Genomic DNA, 25490 nt, shown 5'->3' with positions numbered 1-25490 from the left:
TTCCACGCTCTCCAGCGTCGGATTTTGGGGGTGGGGGGGATTAAAGAGGGGGTGGGAAAGAGTACCCCAAACATGCGCTGGGGAAACCCTCTGGCAAGTTCCCACGTAAGGGTTTGCACAGCAATTGCCCCGAAGGGCATACTACTTCTGGACAATTGCTCTGCACTGGGAACCATCGGAAAATGCAGTTTAAATCACCAAATTTTGGATGGTTCCGCTGGGGTTATGCCAACCTCTTCTATCTTCTGAGTAGCTATTGTAAAGACCCAGATCAACCCCATGGAACTCCCCTCCCCTGGCCTGTCAATTTCCCTGGCCCTTTAAACTTAACTGCTTTATGGCAGCTCATGCTGTATGAATTGGGGGAAGGGGGGGTAGTGGGAGGATTTCTCCATTGGTTGGAGTCACACTTATCACCAAAGGAAGACGGTTGTTGGTCAATTATCTCCACTCGACATCACTGCAGGAGTTCCTCAGGGTAGTGTCCTCGGCCCAACCATCTTCAGCTGCTTCATCAATGACCTTCCTTCCATCATAAGGTAGAAGTGGGGATGTTTGTTGCTGATTGCACGAAGTTCAGCACCAATCGCAATTCCTCAGATACTGAAGCAGTCCGTGTCCAAATGCAGCAGGACCTGGACAATATCCAGGCTTGGGCTGACAAGTGGCAAGTAACATTCATGCCACACAAGTGCCAGGCAGTGACCATCTCCAACAAGAGAGAATCTAACCGTCACCCCTTGATGTTCAATGCCATTGCTGTTACTATCAACATCCTGAAGATTATCATTGACCAGAAACTGAACTGGACTAGCCATATGAATGCTGTGGCTACAAGAGCAAGTCAGAGGCTAGGAATCCTGTGATGAGTAACTTGCCTCCTGGCTCCCCAAAGCCGATCCACCATCTACAAGGCACAAAGCAGGAGTGCGATGGAATACTCTCCACTTGCTTGGATGAGTGCAGCTCCCACAACACTCAAGCTGACACCCTCCAGGACAAAGCAGCCTGCTTTATTGACACCCCATCCATAAACATTCACTCCCTGCACCACTGATGCACAGTAGCAGCAGTGTGTACCATCTACAAGATGCACTGCAGGAATTCACCAAGCCTCCTTAGACAGCACTTTCCAAACCCATGACCACTACCATCTAGAAGAACCAGGGCAGCAGATAGATGGGAACACCACCACCTGGAAGTTCCCTTCCAAGCCACTCGCCATCCTGACTTGGAAATATGTTGCCGTTCCTTCACTGTCACTGGGTCAAAATCCTGGAACTCTCTCCCTAACAGTACCGTGGGTGTACCTACACCACGTGGACTACAGTGGTTCTCGGGATGGACAATAAATGCTGGCCCAACCAGCGAAGCCCAACTCCTGTGAATATATATAAATCCAGCTTTATTTATTTTTTTTTAAGTGCTGCTTTTCTATATCTTCCAATGTACTGAAACCATTCTGCCCTACAGCCCTGCTCCTTTGGTTTGGAGAGTTTTTTTTTAAACGACACTTTAAGGGTCTATGTTAATCAGTGCCATGCAAGGAACACATTATAGGTGTGTAAGCAAGCTAGGTAGTCACCACAGCAATAAATCATCTGCCTTCTAAGCAGAAATAAAACTCCAGTCACCCAATTGAGCAAGACAAACTCAGAAGAATGCTGTTTTGTAAATAGTCATTCGGATGCTAATTGCAGTTGAGATATTTTAATGCAGAAGTTTTTTTCATGGGTATTTGATTCTGTAATCATTGAGTATGGAAGTTTGTTACTCCCGTTTGTTACCTTTTTGAATGATCTATTCTCAGTAGATTTGTTGGCTATTTAACAATTTAACAAGATATAGCCCTTGGTGAAAGATATGCAAGCTTGCAAATGCTAAGATGTAAAATTTTAAGACTAGAGGCCCGACTGTAGACAACTCAGATGCATTGGTGATTTGGGCACATCACTACCAAATGCTGCACGTCACCACTTTTCTAAGTTCACGTGGGTAGGGTGAATACTGAACATAAGTGCACCTTCAGGGAAAGTACTGAAGCTGGTGGGAAGGAAAGATTTATGCCTTCTAGTACATTGATATCTAAAGGTTTGTGAATGTGAAGTGATGAAGCACTCTTTTTGGTCCTCTTCAGAATACTATGTCCTGTTTGTCACCTTCCATAATGGGCAATATTGAAAATTTGGAAATAGTGCAGAGGAAGGCTAAGATTAGATCATAGTCTAAAACATCTTAGTTACCAAGATGGGCTTAAAAAGCTGGGGACTCTACAATTTTTAGAGGAGCTTAGACTGAGGGGTGATTTGATCTGGATTGAAAAATGAAGGGAGAGATTGGTCTGGCCTGGATTTTATGATCAGCCATGTAACGACTGCATTCACCATTGACCCAAGAAGTTGGCTACTAAGATCTGGAGATCTCCATTTGTGTAAATTTCACATTTCCTGATTGTTTGATTCTATCAAGTCTATGGGATCTCCCAGTGTGCAGCAAAAGTAATGTCATCAGACAGGCTAAGCAGCAAATCATATTGAAGAATTTTCAGACAGCAAACCAGGAAGTAAGAACAACTGATTGTCCTTCATTTTAATAGAGGCCAAAATAGATTGGGACACATAAGAATAAGGTAGCAGCTGAAATATCATAAATGTTGTTAAGAAATAGAGCGTTTATGTAAGTTTAAATGAGTATTTTTAAGTGTTACTGTTTAAGTTTGCTTTTGTATTTCTGTATCTGTTAAGAGAGGTTAAATTTAGTTTTAGTTTCACCTTAAAAGGTGCCTGTATTTCTAATGAGAGTTTTATGACTGGCAGCTAAGTTAAACAAGCAGAGACTGAGCTGTTGCCTAGCAACAGGGGTCCAGAGAGGCAGGTCCCTCCCACAGACACACACAAGAAACTAGAAACAACAGTTTTGAGTGGTTTGAAGCCACAGAGAGACTGTACACTGGGAGAGGGAACTGCAGAGTGAGAGCAGATTTCCCAAAAGGTCTCAGGCTGAAAGATCGAGACAGAAATAGGGGCAAGTCCCAAACAGACCTTCTAGTCAATGGAAGGACAGGAACCTGGAAAAGGTTGCAGAAGGAGAGGCTCCAAGCTTCAGACTTAGAGACAAAAGCTGCAGGGAACTGATTTAAAGCAAGAACAGCTTGCAAGAGGCCAGAAGGTCCAAAAAGACAACTGACGATCTGTAACCTTTTGCTATGGGTGTGTGAAGCAGTGTTGTACTGTTGACAGTTGAGTTGGTGAGAGGAGTGTGTGGAAGAAAGCTTGAATGCATGTGGTGATCCAGGGGAGAGGAGCATCAGAAGGAAAGTTCGAAACCCTGCAGGCTGACCCTTGTGGAATGTGTCTGAGAGAAAACATCAGTTTGGGAGAAGGTTCCAAAGGGAGTCTCTGGAGAGTGGATATTTAAAACCTTCATGTGAAAGATAGAGTTCGCTGAGACCTGTTGTTGGCTCATGGTGTTACAACCTTCTGGGGGGAGAGTTGAAGAGAGATCTGCAGCATCTGGTTAAGGTGGCATCTGTCACTTCATTTCAGACTCTGGTGGTCTGACCACAGTTTGCCTATTGGTACATGGACTGTGTGCTTACTGTGAGCTTTGGAGCATAAGATAGCTTTTGCAACTTGTTTTTATCCTTGCACATCTGTAAAGGTATAGTTGTAGGTGAAGGAGTATTGTAATATAGTTCATCTCTTCTTGTTGAATGAATGTTTGTTTGTTTTGTTTTGTTTTTGTTAAAAAGCTCATCAGCTGATCCCCATGCCTTTGTTCAGTAGCACCTCTCCACGTATCTCAACAAACAAATTAAAAGTTAGGACCTATCAAGCTGGGTTTCATCCTGGGACCAGGCTTGTCCAGGGGTAATCTCCACTGGGATCATAACGTTAAAAGAAAATTAGAACCTGTGAAATGTTTTTTTATATCGTGTTAGCCACAAATTTCAAATACAAATTTAGTTTCTCAGAGGTGTTGTTCAGCAATAGTTATGTTTTGGCATGCAGCCACAACTCATTCAACATTTTTATTTTAAGCATCACTATTACATAAGGGAAATTCACCTCTGTTCAAGTGATTTCTAAAGATTGCTTTGAGGGTCTTCAACAATGTACCTGTGAGGAGCACAGGTGTAGACACCAGAAGGTTGTCAGTTTCATGGTTGAGGGCTAAGGTGGGCATGTGTAGCTAGGTTGCAAATCTGCCATGCTCTTATGGCGTCTTCCTGTTTCTGTGCTGCCCAGTTGTCCTTGGAATAGGGAAGAAATTTCACCATTTTCATCTTAATTGTAAGGTTTACCTACCTTTTTGGGAGGCAAAATAATTTGGGATGAACTCGTGACAGTACAAGCTGTTTGAGCCAGTTCTAGCCAATAAGGCACAATGAACTGAATAACCTTTCCTCATACTAAATTATTGAATTTTACAACACAGTATGAGACAGAGCGGCACGGTGCAGTGGTTAATGCTGCTGTGTCACAGCTCCAGGGACCTAGGTTCAATTCTGATCTCAGGTGTCTCTGTGTGGAGTTTGCATGTTCTCCCTTGTCTGTGTGGATTTCTGCTGGATGCTGCAGTTTCCTCCCACTGTCCAAAGATGTGTTGGTTAGGTGGATTGGCTATAGTTAAATTGTGCGTGCCTCTGCGTCTGTCTTCGGGAGTGGCTCCAATTCCCTGTGACCCTGAATTGGTGAGTAGGAGAGGTTATTTCAAGTACCTTGTCATGGTATTAAAAATTACAAAGTTTTATATTAGATTGCTTAACCTCCTTGCTCTAATTTCTCTTGGACAAAAGCAAAATACTGTGGATACTGGAAATACTCAACAGGTCTGTTAGCTCTGTTTCTCTTTCCACAAATACTGCTGGTCTTGCTGACTCTTTCCACAATTTTCTGGTTTTAATTCCAATTTTTCCAGCCTATTCTAATAACTCAAGTCACTCCTCCTTGGTGTCAATTTAGTGAATCTTTTAAGACTAGTGGAGCTGCTCTTACAGAGAACCAGCATGGACGTGTGCCAAATAGCTGCCTCTTGTACAGTAATCCATTCTGTGATTCTGCACCCTATAGATGGCCTTGATATTGTTACTGAGGTAAAGTGCCTGACACTGTCCAGTTATGAGCTATTTGACCTACCTACCTTGTTTGTTATCTAAGCCTTCCATACATTATATATCTGAAAATTAGCATTGTTCCATTTTGCTAATGTGTAAGCTACTTGAACTTGTGCTTTCACATGTCGCAGAAACATCAAGGGAGATCTAAACTCTTGAAGTTGGGCAGAGTTCCAACTGTCATGATGCACTGCCCGTACAATTTAACCAGTGCATAGCATTTGGCAGTTGAAATGAGACTTCTGAATATCTAATCCATTTATTTTTCTTTTTAGATGGCAATACCCAGGAACAAGCTTTGTGGTTTGGTAGCAGCAACCTTCACACCTATGACACAAGATAAGTAAGAATATTGGTGTTACTTTATCTGATGTCCACCTGTTTGTTTGGCAGCACACATTGTCATATTGGCCTAAAATTCTTTCTTGTCTTCCAGTGAAATAAATCTCTCTGTAATTGGTCAATATGTTGATTATCTGGTAAAAGTCCAGGGGATTAAAAATATTTTTGGTAAGTTTATGCCAGAGTTTCAGGTACTATTTTTTTTCTCCATTTTCATTCTTCCCTCCCTCTTTCCACACCTCCCCTATAACACCATGTAATTTATTCTTGTTTTATTGTCAGGAAAATTGCAGTATCAAATTAAAACTGCTATCTACTACAAATTGTTCCAAAATTGAAATGGAATTTGAAAATTGGAATTTAAGCATGGGTTGTTAACCCTTTTTAAAAAAAACGATGTAAATATGTAAAAAGATTTTAATTTATTTGCACCCTATTGAAATATGCACTTTAAAATAAGTCTTTTTATTCCACCTTTTCTGCCATGTCCCAGCCATTTTCAAATTTTGGTGTCCAGCTATTTCCAAGTCTTTGTCCATGATGTGTTTTTATTCATTTTTTTTACAGGGGAGTTTTCACTTGGACACAATCAATGATTCTGAGAAATGTTCTCCTTATTTGCACACCACCAAACACACAATCTGTACTGAACCAGTGCAATCAGGCAGTGTTCTAAAATTTAATATCTTTACTGAACACTTGAAAGGAAATTTATTTTGTTAAAACTTTTAAAGTTTGTGATAGTGTAACAGAAATGAGAAGGGACTTGGCTGAGGTGGACTGGACAGCACTGCTGGAGGATAAAACAGTGGGAAGCACTAAAAAGCGAGATCCTAATTGTACAAAGTAGACATGTCCCCTATATAAATAAGAGTGGTACTGCCAAATCTAGACCTCCCTGGTTGTCTTGAGGAATACAGGGGAAGATCAAACAGAAAAAGAAAGCATACGATAGACACAAAGAACTAAGCACTGCAGATGGCCTAGACGAATATAGGAAGTGCAGGGACGAAGGAAATAAGGAAATCAAAGAGAGGGCATGATAAAAGATCAGCAAGTAAAGTTAAAGATAACCCAAAGATGTTTTACCAATACATTAATGCTAAAAGGTTAGTTAAGGAAAAAGTGGGACCTATCAGAGATGAAGATGGAAACTTGTGTGTAGATGCAGAGGCTGTGGGAAGGGTTTTGAATGAATATTTTGTTTCTGTGCTTACAAAGGAAAGGCAGGATGTAGATATAGTAGTCCAGGAGGAACACTGCGAGATATTGGACGGGATAGTCATAAAGAGAGAGGAAGTACTCGAAAGGTTGAAATCCTGGAAAGTTGATAGGTCACCAGGGCCAGATGGATTGTTTCTGAGGCTGCTGAAGGAAGTCCGGGAGGAGATAGCAGATGCTCTGAGGATGATTTTCCAGTCTTCACTAGATACAGGGGAGGTACCAGAGGACAGGAGAAATGCAAATGTAGTTCCATTGTTTAAAAAGGGATCAAAGGAAATGCCAAACAATTATAGGCCAGTTAGTCTTACATCGGTGGTGAGCAAATTAGTAGAATCAATCCTGATAGATAGAATTAACTGTCATGTGGAAAGGCACGGACTAGTCCGGGATGGTCAGCATGGATTTGTTAAAGGAAGGTCTTGCCTCACAAATTTGATTGAATTCTTTGAGGAAGTGTCAAGAAGGGTTGATGAAGGTAGTGCAGCGGATGTTGTGTACATGGATTTTAGCAAGGCATTTGACAAGGTCCCACATGGCAGATTCGTCAAGAAAGTAAAAGCCCATGGGATTCAGGGTAATGTGGCAAACTGGATAAAAGGTTGGCTTTGTAACAGCAAACAAAGGGTAATGGTCGATGGATGCCCTTGCGAATGGAAAGTTGTCTCAAGTGGTGTTCCACAGGGCTCGGTGTTGGGACCCTTGCTGTTTGTGTTATATATTAACGATTTGGATGTGAACGTGGGGGGCACGATTGGGAAATTTGCAGATGACACGAAGATTGGCCGAGTAGAGGATAGCCATAATCTCCAAAACGATGTAGATGGGTTGCTAGAGTGGGCAGTAAAGTGGCAGATAGATTTTAACATAGAGAAGTGTGAGGTCATACATTTAGGGATGTCAAACAGTTACAGCGATGACACAATAAATGGGAAAATACTAGAGGGGTGGATGAAGTGAGAGATCTTGGCGTACAAGTACACAGGTCCCTGAAGGCAGCAGTTCAAGTAGACAAGGTTGTAAAGAAGGCATATGGAATGCTCGCCTTCATTGGCAGAGGTATAGAATATAAAAGTAAGGATATAATGTTGAAATTGTGTAAAACACTGGTGAGGCCACAACTGAAGTATTGTGTGCAGTTCTGGTCACCACATTACAGGAAGGACATAATAGCTTTGGAGAGAGTGCATAGGAGGTTTACAAGAATGTTGGCAGGGTTAGAAAAGTGTAGCTACGAGGAGAGATTGGATATGTTGGGGTTATTTTCCTTAGAACAAAGAAGGCTGAGAGATGACTTGATTGAGGTACCCAGAATTGAGGGGAATAGATAGAGTGGACAGGATAAAATTGTTTCCCTTGATGGAGAATTCTAGAACCAGGGGACATAGATTCAAGATAAGTGGCAGAAGCTGTAGGGGAGACATGAGGAAGAACTTTTTTATGCAGAAGATAGTGGGTGTCTGGAATTCGCTGCCCAAGTTGGTGGTAGAGACAGAAACTCTAAACTCTTTTGAAAAGTACCTGGATCTGCAGCTATAGTGCTGTAAGCTGCAGGGCTATGGGCCGGGTGCAGGAAGGTGGGATTAGAAAGAGCACCTAGGTGCCCTCGGGCTGGCATGGACAAGTTGGGCTGAATGGCCTCATTCTGTGCTGTAACTTTTCTATGGTTCTAATATCAGTTTACCGCCTTCTGTGTAACATGATTTCAAATTTCTGAAATTCACTTTTAAATAATATAAAACAATTTCCTGGCTATTTTGAGGGACAGTTTTTGTAAATTAAAACAAAAATATATTGAAAGTCATTATCATTGCTGCCAAAAGAACAAGCTTAACTTGTTTAAATCTCTGCCTGCAAATACGCACAATTAGTGAAAATTCCAATAGTGATTAATTCACCTTGGGTGCGTGAACAATTTTGTGTAAAGGGCCTTATTCCAGTAGGATGTTTTTAAAGTAGCATCAAAGATGGGGGAAAGAAAATGCTCTGAATGCAAATTGTGCTTAAAATTCCATGATATATTGTGCTGGGGGGAAAAAAATGGAAGTGAAAATGCCAAATTGCAATTCTATTTCACCTAAGTATGTTGGTGCAGTACAGTGGAAAGCTTTTGTCTGTTTTGGACATGTGTAATTGATGGGGTAAATCAAATTAATGTAGTTCCTTTCAACTGGATGACTGAACACGATTCATGCCATCAGTCTTGCTTGGGTTCAAAACGCAAGCTATGTGGCCAGTGTTCCAACTTATTCCAACATCTAGTTCTGAAAATAAGTGGCCATTGACCATCTAGGACCTTTAGTACCAATTACTTTGTAACATTCTGCATTTAGACAGTAAAATAATGAAATAAAGCGGAGGAAGACATGCACATGCTGAAAGGGAGGGCCTAGTTTTATTTAATGGAATGTTATGATCTCCATAGCAACTGACATCAAGATTTCACATTTTAATCATTCTTTCACCTATTAAATGGAAATTCTGAATTTTTTAAAGTTAAGAACTTACTGTAACAAATGACTAAAAACTAAACGCTATTGTATTGGCACCTTGTATTTTAAACCACAGAACAGAAAATTCCCTTTTATACTTGTATCACGTCGCCCTCTCCATGAAATTACAGCCCTTGTAGCAAACAGTCCCCAGTTGCTCTCAGCTTCCAGTGGGTTTACATTTTCCTGTTTTGCTGTGGTCATGCAACTGAGTGACCACCTCCAGGTGCTTCCCTTAGTTTTTGGAGAGTTTCCTAAATCCACTACCAGCAGTAAACCTGTATTGATGATTCTTCCCACCTTGGGCCACTCCAGGACAAATCTCCTGGAATCCTTTAGATGGCTATGAGCTATATCTTTGAGCCAGAGACTGTCTCCCACACCTGGCTGTGGTATTCACACAACTCAGCAACCTCTTCTCTCTGACCACACAACTGCCATCTATCTATGATATTCATTGATTTTTTTTTTTAAGGAAACCTGTAACCTTATCTCAAAAAATGGCTCCCTCTGCACCCTTCCCCATGACCATGTGAAACACATTAGCTGTGCATCCAGGTAGAAATACTAATTAGTTATTCTTGATCCCATTGCCGCCTTAGAAGTAAATGGACAGTTTGCAGCACAACTGTTTACAACCTGCTACCTTCAACACCTTTCTGAGACTTTAGGGAAACTCAGCCTATTCATTCTGAACTCAGACTGCTGCCATTGTCTCCAACCATGAACACCTTGCACCGTTGCTCCAGTAATACAATCTGGGCCCCCCTCTGATATTTAACTGCCCTAGGCCTGTCATCAAGTGGACTTCAGAACAGGTTAAAGACACCATTCCAAAAAATAACCATCTTAAACCTCATTGTAACAGGAGCAATAAACTATACAAGTGCCAAGCATGGTGACAAGTGTCTGGCACGAGTAGGGAAAGGGGTTGGAAAGATGCAGCACACCATACCATTGATTGTTGAACTGAGCTGAAAAGAGGTTAGTGCAAAACTACCAGTTGGAGAAAATTTTGTCATGTTGGCTATGTTGTCAAAATGCAATCATGTTTTTCTTCTGCATAATTGTATACTTGTATACATCTTGTATGGTTTCCTTTACCTATCAAATGTGATGCTGTTTTCTCAAATTGCATCTGGTTTGATATTCTTTGTCCCATTCTCAAACTGGTCTTCAATATCAAGATAACATGTTTTAACTGTTGCATTCCAGTGAATGGCACAACTGGAGAGAGCATGTCCCTTACTGTTGAAGAAAGAAAATTGCTTGCTGAAGAGTGGATCAGCCAAGGACAGGGCAAGTGAGTGCTTATGTTTGGATCCAGTTTGTGGATAATAAATGATCAACCATATCCAAAGCATAGTTTGTAAAGAAAAACAAACTTATTTTATCTATTCTAATGTTCTGTTCTTTTCCACTTCCCTCTGCAAGGCAGTCACTCGTGTTAGGGTATCGTTTCAAAGGCTTGTTAATGTTTTTAAAAATTCAAAGTGACTGAACAAGGTGAGAAGCCCCAGTTGGAGACCAAACATTATATAGGGAAGCCATGCACTTCTAACTCAATACATTCAAATCTTAGATTGCAGACTTGACCCTGAAGTACACTGCAGCACATCAATTAATGCAAAAGTATCATGGGACTATTCATAGAGGCCTACAGCACATAAAAAGGCCCTTCAGCCCATTGAATCTGTACCAGTCAAACAAGTAGAACCATAGGTTACAGCACAGAAGGAGGCCTTTCGGCCCATCTTGTCCATGCCAGCCAGAGGGCACCTAGGTGCTCTTTCTAATCCCACCTTCCTGCACCCGGCCCATAGCCCTGCAGCTTACAGCACTACAGGTGCAGATCCAGGTACTTTTCAAAAGTGTTTAGAGTTTCTGCCTCTACCACCAACTTGGGCAGCGAATTCCAGACACCCACTACCTTCTGCGTTTTTTTAAAAAAAAAGTTCTTCCTCATGTCCCCCCTACACCTTCTGCCACTTATCTTGAATCTATGTCCCTTGGTTCTAGAATTTTCCATCAAGGGAAACAACTTTATCCTGTCCACTCTATCTATTCCCCTCAATTTTGGGCACTTCAATCAAGTCATCTCTCAGCCTTCTTTGTTCTAAGGAAAATAACCCCAACATATCCAATCTCTCCTCGTAGCTACACTTTTCTAACCCTGCCAACATTCTACCTGACTATTCTAACCCCAGTTTTCAGCACTAGGCCCATAGCTTTGTATGCTGTGGCATCGCAAGTGCACATCCAAATAAAAAAAATTCTTCCTCACATCCCCACTAAACCTCCTGCCCCTTACCTTAAGTCTATGCACCCTGGTTATTGATCCCTCCACCAAGGGGAGAAGCTTCTTCCTGTCGACTCTCTCTCTCTCCTCTCTCGCTCTCTCTCGCGCTCTCGCTCTCGCTCTCTCTCGCGCTCTCGCTCTCTCTCGCGCTCTCGCTCTCTCTCGCGCTCTCGCTCTCTCTCGCGCTCTCGCTCTCTCTCGCGCTCTCTCGCGCTCTCGCTCTCTCTCGCGCTCTCTCGCGCTCTCGCTCTCTCTCGCGCTCTCTCGCGCTCTCTCGCGCTCTCTCGCGCTCTCTCGCTCTCTCTCGCTCTCTCTCGCTCTCTCTCGCTCTCTCTCGCTCTCTCTCGCGCTCTCTCGCTCTCTCTCGCTCTCTCTCGCTCTCTCTCGCTCTCTCTCGCGCTCTCTCGCTCTCTCTCTCGCTCGCTCGCTCTCTCTCGCTCTCTCTCGCTCTCTCTCGCGCTCTCTCGCTCTCTCTCGCTCTCTCTCGCTCTCTCTCGCTCTCTCTCGCTCTCTCTCTCGCTCTCTCTCTCGCTCTCTCGCGCTCTCTCTCTCGCTCTCTCTCGCTCTCTCTCGCGCTCTCTCGCGCTCTCTCGCGCTCTCTCGCGCTCTCTCGCGCTCTCTCGCTCTCTCTCGCGCTCTCTCGCTCTCTCTCGCTCTCTCTCGCGCTCTCTCGCGCTCTCTCGCGCTCTCTCGCGCTCTCTCGCGCTCTCTCGCGCTCTCTCGCTCTCTCTCGCTCTCTCTCGCTCTCTCTCGCTCTCTCTCGCTCTCTCTCGCTCTCTCTCGCTCTCTCTCGCTCTCTCTCGCTCTCTCTCGCTCTCTCTCGCTCTCTCTCGCTCTCTCTCGCTCTCTCTCGCTCTCTCTCGCTCTCTCTCGCTCTCTCTCGCTCTCTCTCGCTCTCTCTCGCTCTCTCTCGCTCTCTCGCGCTCTCTCTCGCTCTCTCGCGCTCTCTCTCGCTCTCTCGCGCTCTCTCGCGCTCTCTCGCGCTCTCTCGCGCTCTCTCGCGCTCTCTCGCGCTCTCTCGCGCTCTCTCGCGCTCTCTCGCGCTCTCTCGCGCTCTCTCGCGCTCTCTCGCGCTCTCTCGCGCTCTCTCGCGCTCTCTCGCGCTCTCTCGCGCTCTCTCGCGCTCTCTCGCGCTCTCTCGCGCTCTCTCGCGCTCTCTCGCGCTCTCTCGCGCTCTCTCGCGCTCTCTCGCGCTCTCGCGCGCTCTCGCGCGCGCGCTCTCTCGCGCGCGCGCTCTCTCGCGCGCGCGCTCTCTCGCGCGCGCGCTCTCTCGCGCGCGCGCTCTCTCGCGCGCGCGCTCTCTCGCGCGCGCGCTCTCTCGCGCGCGCGCTCTCTCTCGCGCGCGCTCTCTCTCGCGCGCGCTCTCTCTCGCGCGCGCTCTCTCTCGCGCGCGCTCTCTCTCGCGCGCGCTCTCTCTCGCGCGCGCTCTCTCTCGCGCGCGCTCTCTCTCGCGCGCGCTCTTGCAATCACATCCTATAATGCAGATTCCAGAACTGCACACATTACTCGAGCTGTGGCCTAACCAGCATTTTATACAGTTCTAGCATAACCTCCCTGCTCTTATATTCTATGCCTCGGCTAATAAAGGCAAGTATCCCGTATGCCACCTTATCTACCTGTCCTACCTTAAGGGACCGGTGGACATGCATACCAAGGTCCCTCTGATCCTCAGTACTTTCCAGGGTCCTACCATTCATCATGTATTCTTGTGCCTTGTTTGTCCTGCCCCAGTGCTTCACCTCACACTTATCCGGATTAAATTCCATTTGCCACTGACCAGCCCATCTATATCCTCCTGTAATCTAAGGCTATCCTCCTCACTATTTATCACCCCACCAATTTTCATGTCATCCATGAACTTACTGATCAACCCTCCTACATTCAAGTCTAAATCATTTATATATACCACAAAGAGCAAGGAACCCAACACCGATCCCTGTGGAACCCCACTGGACACAGGCATCCAGTCACAAAAACACCCCTCGACCATCACCCTCTGCATTCTGCCACTCGGCCAATTCTGGATCCAATTTGCCAGATTGCCTTGGATTCCATGGGCTCTTACCTTCGTTATCAGTCTTCCATGCGGGACCTTATCAAAAGCCTTGCTGAAGTCCAAGTAGACTACGTCAAATGCATTGCCCTCATCTACACACCTGGTCACCTCTTCGAAAAATTCAATCAAATTGGTCAGACATGACCTCCCCTTAACAGACATGCTGACTGTCCTTGATTAATCCCTACCTGTCCAAGTGTGGATTAATTCTGTCCTCCAGAATTGCTTCCAATAGTTTCCCCACCACTGAAGTTAAACTGACTGGCCTGTAGTTCCCTGGTTTATCCCTTCCTCCCTCCTTGAATAACGCTACCACATTGGCTGTCCTCTGGCACCTCTCCTGTGGCCAGAGAGGTATTGAAAATTATTGCCAGCACCCCTGCTATCTCCTCCCTTGCCTCACTCAACGGCCGGGGATACATTTCATCTGGGCCTGGAGATTTATCTACTTTTAAGCCTGCCAGATCACTTAGAACCTCCTCCCTTTCTCTATACTAATTTCTTTAATTATATCTCAGTCCTTCTGCCTGCTTTCCATACCCACGTCGTCCCACTCACTTGTGAACACCGACACAAAGAACATTTCTCATCTACGTTCCTGATAAAAGGAAGGAAGGAAGGACTTGTATAGTGCCTTTGACCTCAACATATTCCTAAGTGCTTTACAGGTCATTTGCATTGCCTATTTTGCAACAGTGACGACAAAAGTAATGTAGCAATCTTGCACAGCAAGCTCCCAAAGGAGTAACAAATAGATGATCTGTTTTTAACTGATGTTAATTGAGGGATAAGTATTGGCCAGCAGACTGGGAGAAGTACCCTGCTGTTTAACATGGTGTTTTTGAATCTTTGCCACCAGTGAGAATAAATGGCACAAAAACCAAAAAAAATTGCTGGAAAAACTCAACAAGTCTGCTGAGTTTTCCAGCATCCACAGTATTTTGCTTTTATTTTAGAATAAATGGCACCTTTGGCAGTGTAGTATTACTTCAGTTTAGATTTTGTACTTTGTTCTCTGGAGTGAGATTTGAACCCATAGCCTTCTGACTCAGGTGACAGTGCTACCACCTGAGCAATGACTGACGCATCGATCTGTCTTGTATGGAGGATGACCAGTTTTTGTGTCAAAATATCAAAGTGTAGTACAATTTTGTTTAATTGTTGGGCCAAATTATTTGTTTGCTGAAAAATTGTTGAAATGTTATGCCACTTTGTATTTTGTCACACTAAAACTGATTTTTCCCTAATCTCCTTGTTCAGATAAGCTATAATTATTTTTAAAAGTCAAGCAAACTTGAGTGAATAGCTGAACAAAAGGTTTGTGAAACTGGAAATTTTTCTATAGAGCTTATTTTTGTCAGTAACTTTACTGAAATGATTTTCTTTGGAAATGTTGCAGCAATAATGTGGATGACACTACCTGGCACAGTTTATTCTTTCCCTGTCTCCTGGAACTTTTTTTGATATCATTTATTATTAAGAATTGCAACACAAACATTATGTGCATAATATCTTGGCGGATCCATCAGCATTCACACAAGACATTTCTTTTTTGACAAAAGGAGCTAGGACTTTGTCATTCTAAAAATTCTTGCAACTAAAAGAAGTTATGTGCTGGATCTTGCAGTAGAAATAACAGTTAGGTTATTGGCTCTCCACACATTACTTATGTGGAAATTGGACGGCAATTTCTGGTAGCCATAGATATGCAGCTAAATATAGAAATCTGAAATTTGCTGCCAATATTGCCATGCTGCTCCAGAAAGTGCCCGAGAATGGTACCTTGCTGAGAGACCTGGCATTGAACCATGTGGAATGCTATGAAGTTGCTGTACTTACATAACAAACCACTCTACCCATCAGTTAAAGTTTACCTATTCTAATGTAAGTACCCACAGTGCAATGAGATTAATTACTGCCAAACAACCTCGCTGGCATTGAACACTAACTTGAAGTATATTCCTTCAGATTTTAATTATATTACTACTTCACCTCTTCCTCTAAATCCACTATTTATTTATTTTTTGGATTTCTGTACATGATTTGACATTGATTTGATGCTAATCTCTGCTTATTAATAAATCTTTAAACCTGGTTAAGGAGATAACAGTTGTTTGACCTGTTAACAGGGCATCACACTTTTTCACTACTTGCTTGACAGGGCTTTTCACTGCATAAATCTATGGACAAGTGTAGCTTGAGTGCACAATCCAGCTGAATGTTAACCTATATGCTGCCTTAATCAGCTTAAGTATTGCTTTTTTCTGCTTGAGTGCATTTAAGTATAATTGTATTCTTTCTCTCTAGGTTAGATCAGGTGATAATTCACGTGGGTTCCTTGTGTATAAAAGAATCGCAACAGTTGGTGAGCTTAATTAATTTTAATAAACATACTAATTGTGTAGTTAACATTTCATTTTAAAGAAATAAATGAGATATAAGAACAGCCATGTGCTGAAAATCTCTAATGCCTGGATAATGCAACTAAAATCTGGAAATGGAAAGAAGATTCATCAATCAGAAAATTAGGTGGAGGGGATGATCAACAATGAAACATTTGGATTTGAGCTGCCATGACAAAGCAGTGTAATGGATGGCAGCAGACTGGCTAGCTGAAGATAAGTAGTAGATGGAGCAGCAGGGGTGGAGTCAAATCCTGTCCTGAGTCAGGAGAGCAGACTGGTGCTCTGTGGTGCCACTGCCATTCAACTGTGGCAATGCCTTAGCAACCCCAGTAATCTGGAGGGCAGAATGGTGTTTGATACCCTGCAAGCCCCTTTGGAGCACTGATAAGTGAGCTGGGCTTCCACTGCAACACCCAGGCATTGAATGGCTTTTGCTTGTGCTGCACTGGAATCTAGTTACTTATGGGAGTGTGCTAATGGAGTGGACCATCACTTGCAACTGGAAAGGATGGGTTCCAAACTCTCTGTCCAAAACCTTTTACACTAAGTTGGTACTGGACTCCTTGTGCTCCATGACATTGCATGCAGGCTTTCTGGCAGACCTTGCAATGCACTACGCATTTCATTGCACATATCCATCAATTACCTTCTGTAGCCTGCCCCATTAAGTCTCAAAAGTCCTGCAGTCTGACTGGTGTGACCTCTTCCTCTAATGTGCTGGCACCTTTGTTACCCTTGGCCCTGCCCTAGCTGCATCCCACTCTTAACCAGTGTCTCGCCGTATGCAGATCCTGCCTCCAGTTCTAAATTATGTGGTGAGTTAGTATCTGAGCTAATGTAAAATCAAAATGTTGGGAAAAGCTCCACAGGTCTGGCAGCTTCTGTAGAGAGAGAAATGGTTAACATTTTGAGTCTGTATGACTCTTCAGAGCTGAAGAGAGGTAGAAATGTGGTGGGTCTGACTGTTAGACAGGTGGAGCATAATGGGTCAAAGGATATGTGGGAGCTCGGGAGAGATTTGACGGATGTCACGGACACAAGTCAAAGGCAGTGGTAAAGCTAGTGTTAAAGACTAAGGCAGGTGTTGATTGTGGCATAAAGGTCAGTGAGCAGAATGTTAAGAGCAGAACAAGGGTCAGTGCTCTCAGTGCAAAACATAAGTTAAGGACTGGCCCTGTGGGGGTAGGGGATTGAGAAAAATAAATATCAAAATGGAGGACAGAGTTCATGGTCTGCAGTACAGCCTCCTGGACTTAACATTGAATTCAACAACTTTGGACCATGAACCCTGTCCTCCATTTTGATATTTTTATCCCTTACACCCCCACCCTCACCCAAACTGGACCAGCCTATAACTTACATTTTGCTTTGATTACTGACCCTTGTTCTGCTATTAACACATTCTGCTATCTGACCTTTTATGCCACTATTTGCACCTGCCTTAGTCTTTAACACTGTCATTAACACTCCCTTTGTCTTGTGTCCATGATATCTTTGTCCAATCTCTCCTGAGCTCCCATCTATCCCTGACCTGTTCTGTTCCACACTCTGTTCAACAGTATAAAACCATCACATTTTTACCCCTCAGCTCAGAAGAGCCATACACACACAAAACGTGAACTCTGTTTGTCTCTCGTAATGCTAGACCTGAATTTTTCCAGCATTCTGTTTATTTCAGATTTCCAGCATCTGCAGTATTTTGTTTTTATTTGGTATCTGAGCTGGTGGCTACACATGAGAGCAAGTGAAAGTATTTCTTTTTTGATGTTTTCAGCCCCTATGATGATAACTACTCTCACTTGCATTGAGGTGAGGACATGTAGCTATGACTGTTTTCCCCACGACTTGTTTCAACTGACTCTCGCTATGTGCTAACTTCTCCTACGTGAGAGGGATATGTATCAGTGAATGTGTTGCAATATGTTTGGGTGATATGGCTGTTGTGATTGAGTAATTGGTAATGTTTATTAGCTGTGCAATGTGGGTATGTCTTGCACTAGTGTTAAATATGCAAGAGTGCAATGAAGCTATGAACATTAAGTCATGATTGATCAAGATTTTTGATTAGTGAATGGTGGGGATGTGGTGCATGAGGCTAGTAATGCATGTGATGAGAGATGGCGTTTGAAGATACCTCGACTGGCTTGTGTGTGTTCCTTTGTGACACTGCATCCCAGTCTGTACAGTGAAACACCTGGCATTATCACTATGGTTGTCTGGTCCCATGTGCAAACTTCATTTGCATAGATCACATCTCTCCTCACACCCCCTTAAGAGGTATAGGCTGGCTTTAAGTCCTATTTGCCTTGCATAAACTTAGGGAGGGGCTGCTGCTGAGATGTGCAACTATTCAACAATGCTTCTAGAGCTGCCTACAGGCAATAATCATTGCAAATCAACAGCACAGAACTGGTATACTGGCTACATTGGAAGCAATGGGCATGAGTTAAATATTACCTGTTTTTGAGAGCTGTCTAATTTAGTCCCAAATCTGTTTTGTGGCCTATTGGTTGAATTTAAGGAAATGGAAATAATATGGAACTGCTTCTGTGTTTGAACCCTTTAGCCTTACATCTCCATTCTACTTGATAGCAATCTCAACTGGCCATAAGGAATTGTAAGTGCTTGTTTAGGGAAAGCTGGAGTGGGATTAAATATGGTGTGCCACTAGATTAGGCTTTTTATTTCCTGCTAATCTTCAGATCACTCTTTTTAACCTCTGCTTTGTTTCATTTGTCGTGGTATTTCAGTGTCACATGCAATGAGCAAGTATTGCAGGTTAATAATGCCACTTCCAATATATGGAAATGATCTGCAGAGTGAAGGAGCAGTTCAGTATAAATTGTACCAATTCCTTCCAAGATTGTGTAACGTTTAGGTTGCTGATCTTTGAGCTTTAATTGTTTGTGATGAATGAAGGAAGGTTTGTAGTTGAGTTCCTCAGGGGCCAGTGTTGGGACCTTTGCTCTTCCTGATTTATATATTAATGACTTAGCTGTGGTGTGCAGGGCATGATTTCAAAATTTGCAGATGATACGAAGATTGGAAATGTCAACCGTGGGGATAGTCTTGAACTTCTAAAGGACATAGATATGTCTGCCCAGTTTACCAATAAGTGGCAGATGAAGTTCAATGCAGAGAAGTATGAGGTGATTTGTTTGGCAGGAAAGATATGGTGGGACAGTATAAAAATAAAGGGAGAGCCTCCAAAGGAGGTGCAGGAACAGAGGCATCTCTGTGTATACATACATAGGCCAGTGAAGATGGCAGGGCATGTTGAGAGCAGTTAATAAAGCATATGGTGTCGTAGGTTTTATTAATAGGGGCATTGAGTACAAGAGTAAGGAAGTCATCTTGAACTTGCATAAGACCCTAATAAGGCCTCATCTGGAGCACTGCGTCCAATTTTTGGGTGCCATACTTGAAGGATGAAAAGGCATCGGAGAGTACAGAGGAGATTCACAAGAATGATTCTTGGGATGAAGAACTGTGGCTATGAGGATAGATTGGAGAGGCTGGGGCTGCTTTCCTTGGAGAGAAGGTGGCTGAGAGGAGGCTTGATAGAGGTATTCAAGATCCTGAGGGGTATGGATAGGGTAAATAGTGAGAAACTGTTCCTTCTCAAGTGTACATCAAGAACTAGAGGGCACAGCTTCAAAATAATGGGCAAAAGGAGTAGAAGTGATGAAAAATTTTTTCACCTGGAGGGTGGTTGGAGTCAAAGGGTATTGGAGGCAGGTTTGATTGAGGCATTCAAAAGGGAATTGGATTGTTACCTGAAAAGAGAGAATGTGCAAGGTTAGAGATAAGGCAGGTGAGTGGGACTAGATGGAATGCTCTCTTTCAGAGAGCCAGTGCAGACTCAAAGGGCCAAATAGCTTCATTCTGCATGAAAGATAACTGATATTATTGGAAATATTTTAGTGCATGTTCTACTGTATTTGAGGTTTTGTACTCATATTTTTAATTTCTTCTCCTGGAATTTTTTTAGGTTGGAGAAAGATGAGGAAATCACTGCATTATACTGTAAAATATATTGCTTTAAGCATAAGTGTCATCTTATTGAAAATTGAATTTTATTTGATGCATATTTTACAGTCAATAATTATTCTGCAATGAATGCAAGTTGAATCTAATTATTCTCTCATCCCATGACATTTAAACTTCATATTAACACAATGCTGTGTTGCTTAATATTAAATTAGTAAGTGTTAGCAGGTCAGACCTGCAATACTCCAGTTCCTAATACAATGGCTGGCTGATTTTTCCCATGCAGCATTAGATGTATCTTTTTTTCTGTGTTGGGTATCTATTTTTGTGCCCTGCACCAACTTTTCCGATATTTTGTTCCATTTTTAAGTTACACTAAGCCTGTCCTTGCTGACTATGGTACCCTGTATGAGAATTATTTAATGATGCTTGATCTCAAATGTTCTGGCAATTAGTTTGAACAGACTTCCCATATTCATTTATTCTTTCATGAGGTGCAAGTGTCACTGGCAAGGCCAGTATTTGTTGCCCATCCCTAATTTTCTTAAGTGTTGGTGAGCCACCTTGAACTGCTGCAGTCCATCTGGTACTGGTACACCCACTGTGCTGTTGGGGAGTTCTAGGATTTTGACCCTGTGATATAGTTCAAGTCTGGATGGTGTGGAGGGAAATTTGCAGGTGGTGGTGTTCCCATGCATTTGCTGTCCTTGTCATTCTAGGTGGAAGATGTCACTGATTTGGAAGATGCTGAACTGCTGCAGTGCATCTTGTAGATGGTGCACATTGTCACTGTGTGTTGGTGGTGGGAGTGAACGTTTAAGTTGGTGGATGGGGTGCCAATCAAGCAGACTGCTTTCACCTTTTTATTGGTGTAGTGTATTCCATCACACTCCTGTCTTGTGTTTGTAAATGGTGAACAGGCTTTGGGGAGTCAGGTGAGTTACTTCAGAATTCTCAGCCTCTGGCCTGCTCTTGTCACCATATTTATATAGCTGATCTTGTTCAATATTAACCCCCGCAGGATGTTAATAGCAGGCAATTCAGCAATGTACTAACATTTGAATGTCCTGGGGAGATGCTTAGATTCTGTCTTGGAGATGGTCATTGCATGGGAATTGTGTGGTACAAATGTTGCCACTTGTCAGGCCAAGCATGAATGCTTGGTCTCGCTGCATGGAAGGATGGACTGCTTTAGTGTCGGTTCTGAATGCAATTAAATATTCTACAATCGATCCCCACCTCTTGGAGGGAAGGTCATTGATGAAACAGCTGATGATGGTTGGGCCTAGGGCACTATCTTGACTAACTTCTGCAGCGATGTACTAGGATTGAAATTATTGGCTTCCTACAACCACAACCATCTTTGTGCTCGGTATTACTCCAACCAGCAGCGTTTCCCCCGATTTCCTATTGACTCCAGTTTTGATCAGCATTCATGATGTAACACTTGGTCAAATTCTGTCTTGATGTCAAGGGTAGTCATTTTCACCTCACCTCGGAATTCAGCTCTGTCCATGTTTGAACCAAAGCTGTAATGAGGTCAGGAGCTGAGTAGCCCTGGTAGAACCCAAACTGAACAGGTTATTGCTGTCTATGCACTGCTTGATAGCACTGTCAATGACCCCTTCCATCACTTTACCGATGATTGAGTAGACTTGGCCAACTTGGATTTGTCCTGCTTTTTGTGGATAGGACACCCTGGCCAATTTTCCAGCTGGATAGATGCCAGTGTTGTGGCTGTACTCTAAACAGCTTGGCTAAGGGTTGTGGTTAGTTTTGGAGCACACCTTTAGTGCTATTGCTGGTATGTTGTCAAGGCTCATATCCTGTGCTGTATTTGGTGCCTTCAGGCATTTCATGATTTCATGTGGAACGAATCAAATTGGCTGAAGACTGGCATCTTTAACGCTGGGGACCTCCGGAGGAGGCCAAGATATATCATCCACTTGGCACTTCCAGCTGAAGATTGTTACAAATCTTTTGGTGATGGACATTGAGGTCCCCCATCCAGAGTAAAATTCTGTGCCCTTGCCACCCTCAGTGCTTCCTCCAAGTGGAAGGAGCACTGATTTATCCCCTGAGGGAGGGTTGTATGTGGTAACCAGCAAGAGGCTTTCTTGCCCATGTTTGACCTGATGCCATAAGACTTCATGGAATCCAGAGTCGATGTTGAGGACTCCCATGGCAACTCCTTCCCAACTGTATACTACTGTGCTGCCAATTTAGTGGGACAGGGCATGCCCATGGTGATGGTGGTGTCTGGGACATTATCTGTAAGATATGTTTCCGTGAAGATGAATGTCAGGCTGTTGCTTGACTAATCTGAGACTGCTCTCCCTATTTTGGCTAAGGAGGACTTTGCAGGATTAACGGGGCTGAGTTTGCCGTTGTTGCTTCCAATGCCTAGGTTGTTGCTGGGTGGTCTGTCTGATTTCATTTTTTTATTTAAGACTTTGGAGTGGTTTGAAATGGCCTAGCAAGCCCCTCAGTTGTATCAGAGGGCATTTAAGAGTCAACCACATTGCTGTGGGTCTGGAGTCACATGTAGGCCAGATTTTTAAGGACATTAGTGTACCAGATGGGTTTTTACAACCATTGGCAATGGTTTTATGGTCATCATTTAGACTTTTAATTCCAGCCTGTTTATTAAATTCAAATTCTACCATCTGCCATGGCGGGATTCAAACCCGGGCCCCCAAAACATGACCCTGGGTCTCCGGATGACTAGTCCAGTGACAATGCCATTGCCATCACCTACCCTAAATATTAAAATATTTCTCTTTATGTAAATTCTATTGTTTCATAAGTCTTTGAAACTGTATCTCCCTCTAAAACATAAGCTTTCATGCTGTTACTATATTGTCAGTAACTGTTGGGGGGAAAAAATAAACACATTCCTTAGCTTGCTTGTCTGGCTGTTTTTAAACAGATTGAGATCCCTTTGAAATCCAAATCTCCCTCCATCATCTATCTAAAAATGCAAATTCCCTTCACACCTTACATGCTAAGCCAGCATTCATGTTATCCTCGTTAGCATATCAAGCACCTAGCTTCTTTTGATGAGTCGAAGCATGCAGTCCACTTGCCTCCAAATGTAATTAAATCGCATAGACAGATCTAACTGCTTACCCCATAAGCCTAATTTATAAATTTCATTTTTCTGGTTCATTACACCTTCTTGACAGCTCCCTCCTTATGAAAAAATGAACTACTATAATTTAAAAAGACGGCTTCATTTTCTTAACCCATCTTGCACTACCTGCTATACCTGCATTACCTCAGTACCAGATGCATGCACCAACATGATATATAGACAATATCCTTGGTATCAGCAGAAGTCATTTCAGTCCAGCGTCTAGGTTTTAAATTTCCAATTTCCCTTTGAGCTTTAAACTCTCAACAATGCATCTGCAATTAGACTTCTCTCGTCCAGCCACCATATATAACCTGTAGATTAAATGGTTGCAGTAATAAACTCCACCTGAACAGTCTCTCACTTAGATCGCAATCTGTCCAGAAATTTTAAAGGATTGTGGTCTGTATAAACAATTGTTTCTGACGAATTGTTTGCAACATAAACCTGCAATGCTAGCACCAAACCGAGCCTCCTTTTCAATCGTTGAATATTTTCTCTGTACATTCAACTTCAGTGAAAAATACCCTATTGGTTTCTCAATTCTAGTTTCTTCTTCATCTTGCAACAGTACAGCCCCGATGCCTATATCACCTGTGTCAACAGCTAACATAAATTGGCTGGCATAATTGGGTACTGACAAATACTGGTATTGATGTTGTAGTCAATACAGTTTTCAGACTGTCAAATGACTTCTGACATTGCAGCGCCCATTGAAATTTCTTGTTCCTTTTTTAATAGTTCAGTCAATGGAGCAACCACACTGCTAAAACTTGGTGCAAATTTCCAGTAAAACCCACTTATGCCCTGAAATCTCAACTTCTTATTTTGTAGTAGGCATTGGGAAATCCACAATACCTTTGACTTTCACATATCTGAGCCACCTTACCACGTCCAATGGTATGGCTTAGACATGTAACTTGCACTTTTGCAAATTCACTTTTAGCCAATTTCATCACCAAATTAGCTTCTTGCAGTCGATTAAATAATTCTTCCAGATGTTGTAAATGCTCCTCCCATATTTGCTTGAGAATTATCAAGCCGTCAATATAAACACAATTGCACAGTCCTGTAATTACTTTGTCAGTCTTTGAAATGTTGCAGGTGTGTTTTCATACCAAATGGCATAACTTGAACCTGATGTCGTCCTTCTGCTGTCACAAAAGCCGATATCTCCTTTGCTCTCTCTGATAATGTTACTTGCCAATATCCTCTTAGCAAGTCAATCTTTGTGATAAATTTCGATTGTCCCACTTTCTAATTGAAATCCTCCAGTTATGGTTTAGGATATGAATCCACTTTTGTCACTGCATTCACCTTTCGATAGCCCACACACAGTCTCTGTGCTCCAACCGGTTTTGGTACCATCACAATAGGTGAACCGGTTACTGCAAGTAGATTCTATGATCTCATTTTGAAGCATGAATTCAATTTCATTCTGTACTTGTGAAAACTTTGCTGGACTTAAGGATGTTGCCTTATTGAGGATGAACCCCCAACATTCACATGTAGCTAAATTAGTCATCCTCCGCTTATTCCTACAAATAGCTTTGTGTGATTGCAACAGCTTCCCCAAATCATTTTAACACCTGTCTGGAAGGTAACTCAATATTACATTTAAATTTTCAAGCACCCCCTCATTATTCAATTTGATTAGTGGAAAATCTATTTCAGAATCCTTCATTTCTACCTCTTTCATTTTACCTACCACTACTAGTGTCTCTTTTTGGTCCTCTTCAGCATATTTACATGACACACCCTCTGTGTGTCTCTCTTCTATCTGGAGTATTTATTAAATAATTTACTTCACTCAGTTTCTTTTCAATCTTGTAAGGCCCATTAAACCTTGCCTTTAACAAGTCACCCAATACTGGTAACAAAACTAAAACTTTCTCCCCAGCAACAAAACTATAAGCTGTGGCTCTTATCTGCCTTCACTTTAATAGCTGCGATATCTTTAAATGTTCCCTAGCTAACTTGCACACTCTGTCCAATCTTTCTCTGAAGTTTGATACATAATCTAGGAGAGTAGTTTCTGAATTTTGACCCACTAATTACTCATTTAATCAATTTCCGTGGTCCCCTTACCGCATGACCATAAACTAGTCCAAAAGGACTAAAACCAGTCAATGCATTAGGAGCATCCCGCATGGCAAAGAACAAGAATGGAATTCCCCTATCCCAACCCTGTGGATAGTCCTGGCTATACATCCTCATCGTGGTTTTTAAAGTTTGATGCCATGTTTCCAAAGCCCCTTGTGACTCCAGATGGTAAGCTGTTGACTTCAACTGTTTTATCCCCAAACTATTCATTCCTTAAACACCTGTGACATGAAATTTGAACCCTGATCTGATTTGTATTTCTTTTGGTAAACCATATCTTTTTTTAATAAAAGTTTTTAGTCCAACTCTTCCACAATTCTTTGTAATATTTCT

The 25490-nt window shown here is 42.7% G+C and overlaps 1 protein-coding gene across 2 annotated transcripts in view; it reads left to right on the top strand.

The window, feature by feature from the left end:
- The window catches only part of npl (N-acetylneuraminate pyruvate lyase (dihydrodipicolinate synthase)), a 69904-nt gene that overhangs the window by 1797 nt on the left and 42617 nt on the right, over positions 1–25490 (top strand). For both annotated transcript variants that reach the window (XM_078561390.1, XM_078561391.1), the window contains exons 2-5: positions 5392–5459; positions 5553–5626; positions 10387–10474; positions 15834–15891. In XM_078561390.1, the coding sequence (XP_078417516.1) occupies positions 5392–5459; positions 5553–5626; positions 10387–10474; positions 15834–15891 (288 nt within the window). The remainder of the gene's footprint in view (positions 1–5391; positions 5460–5552; positions 5627–10386; positions 10475–15833; positions 15892–25490) is intronic.

Source organism: Cetorhinus maximus, chromosome 17, assembly GCF_964194155.1.
Source record: "Cetorhinus maximus chromosome 17, sCetMax3.hap1.1, whole genome shotgun sequence".
Classification (NCBI taxonomy): Eukaryota; Metazoa; Chordata; class Chondrichthyes; order Lamniformes; family Cetorhinidae; genus Cetorhinus; species Cetorhinus maximus.
Note: the sequence above shows the minus strand (reverse complement) of the source record. Positions and strands in the feature narration are given on the sequence as shown.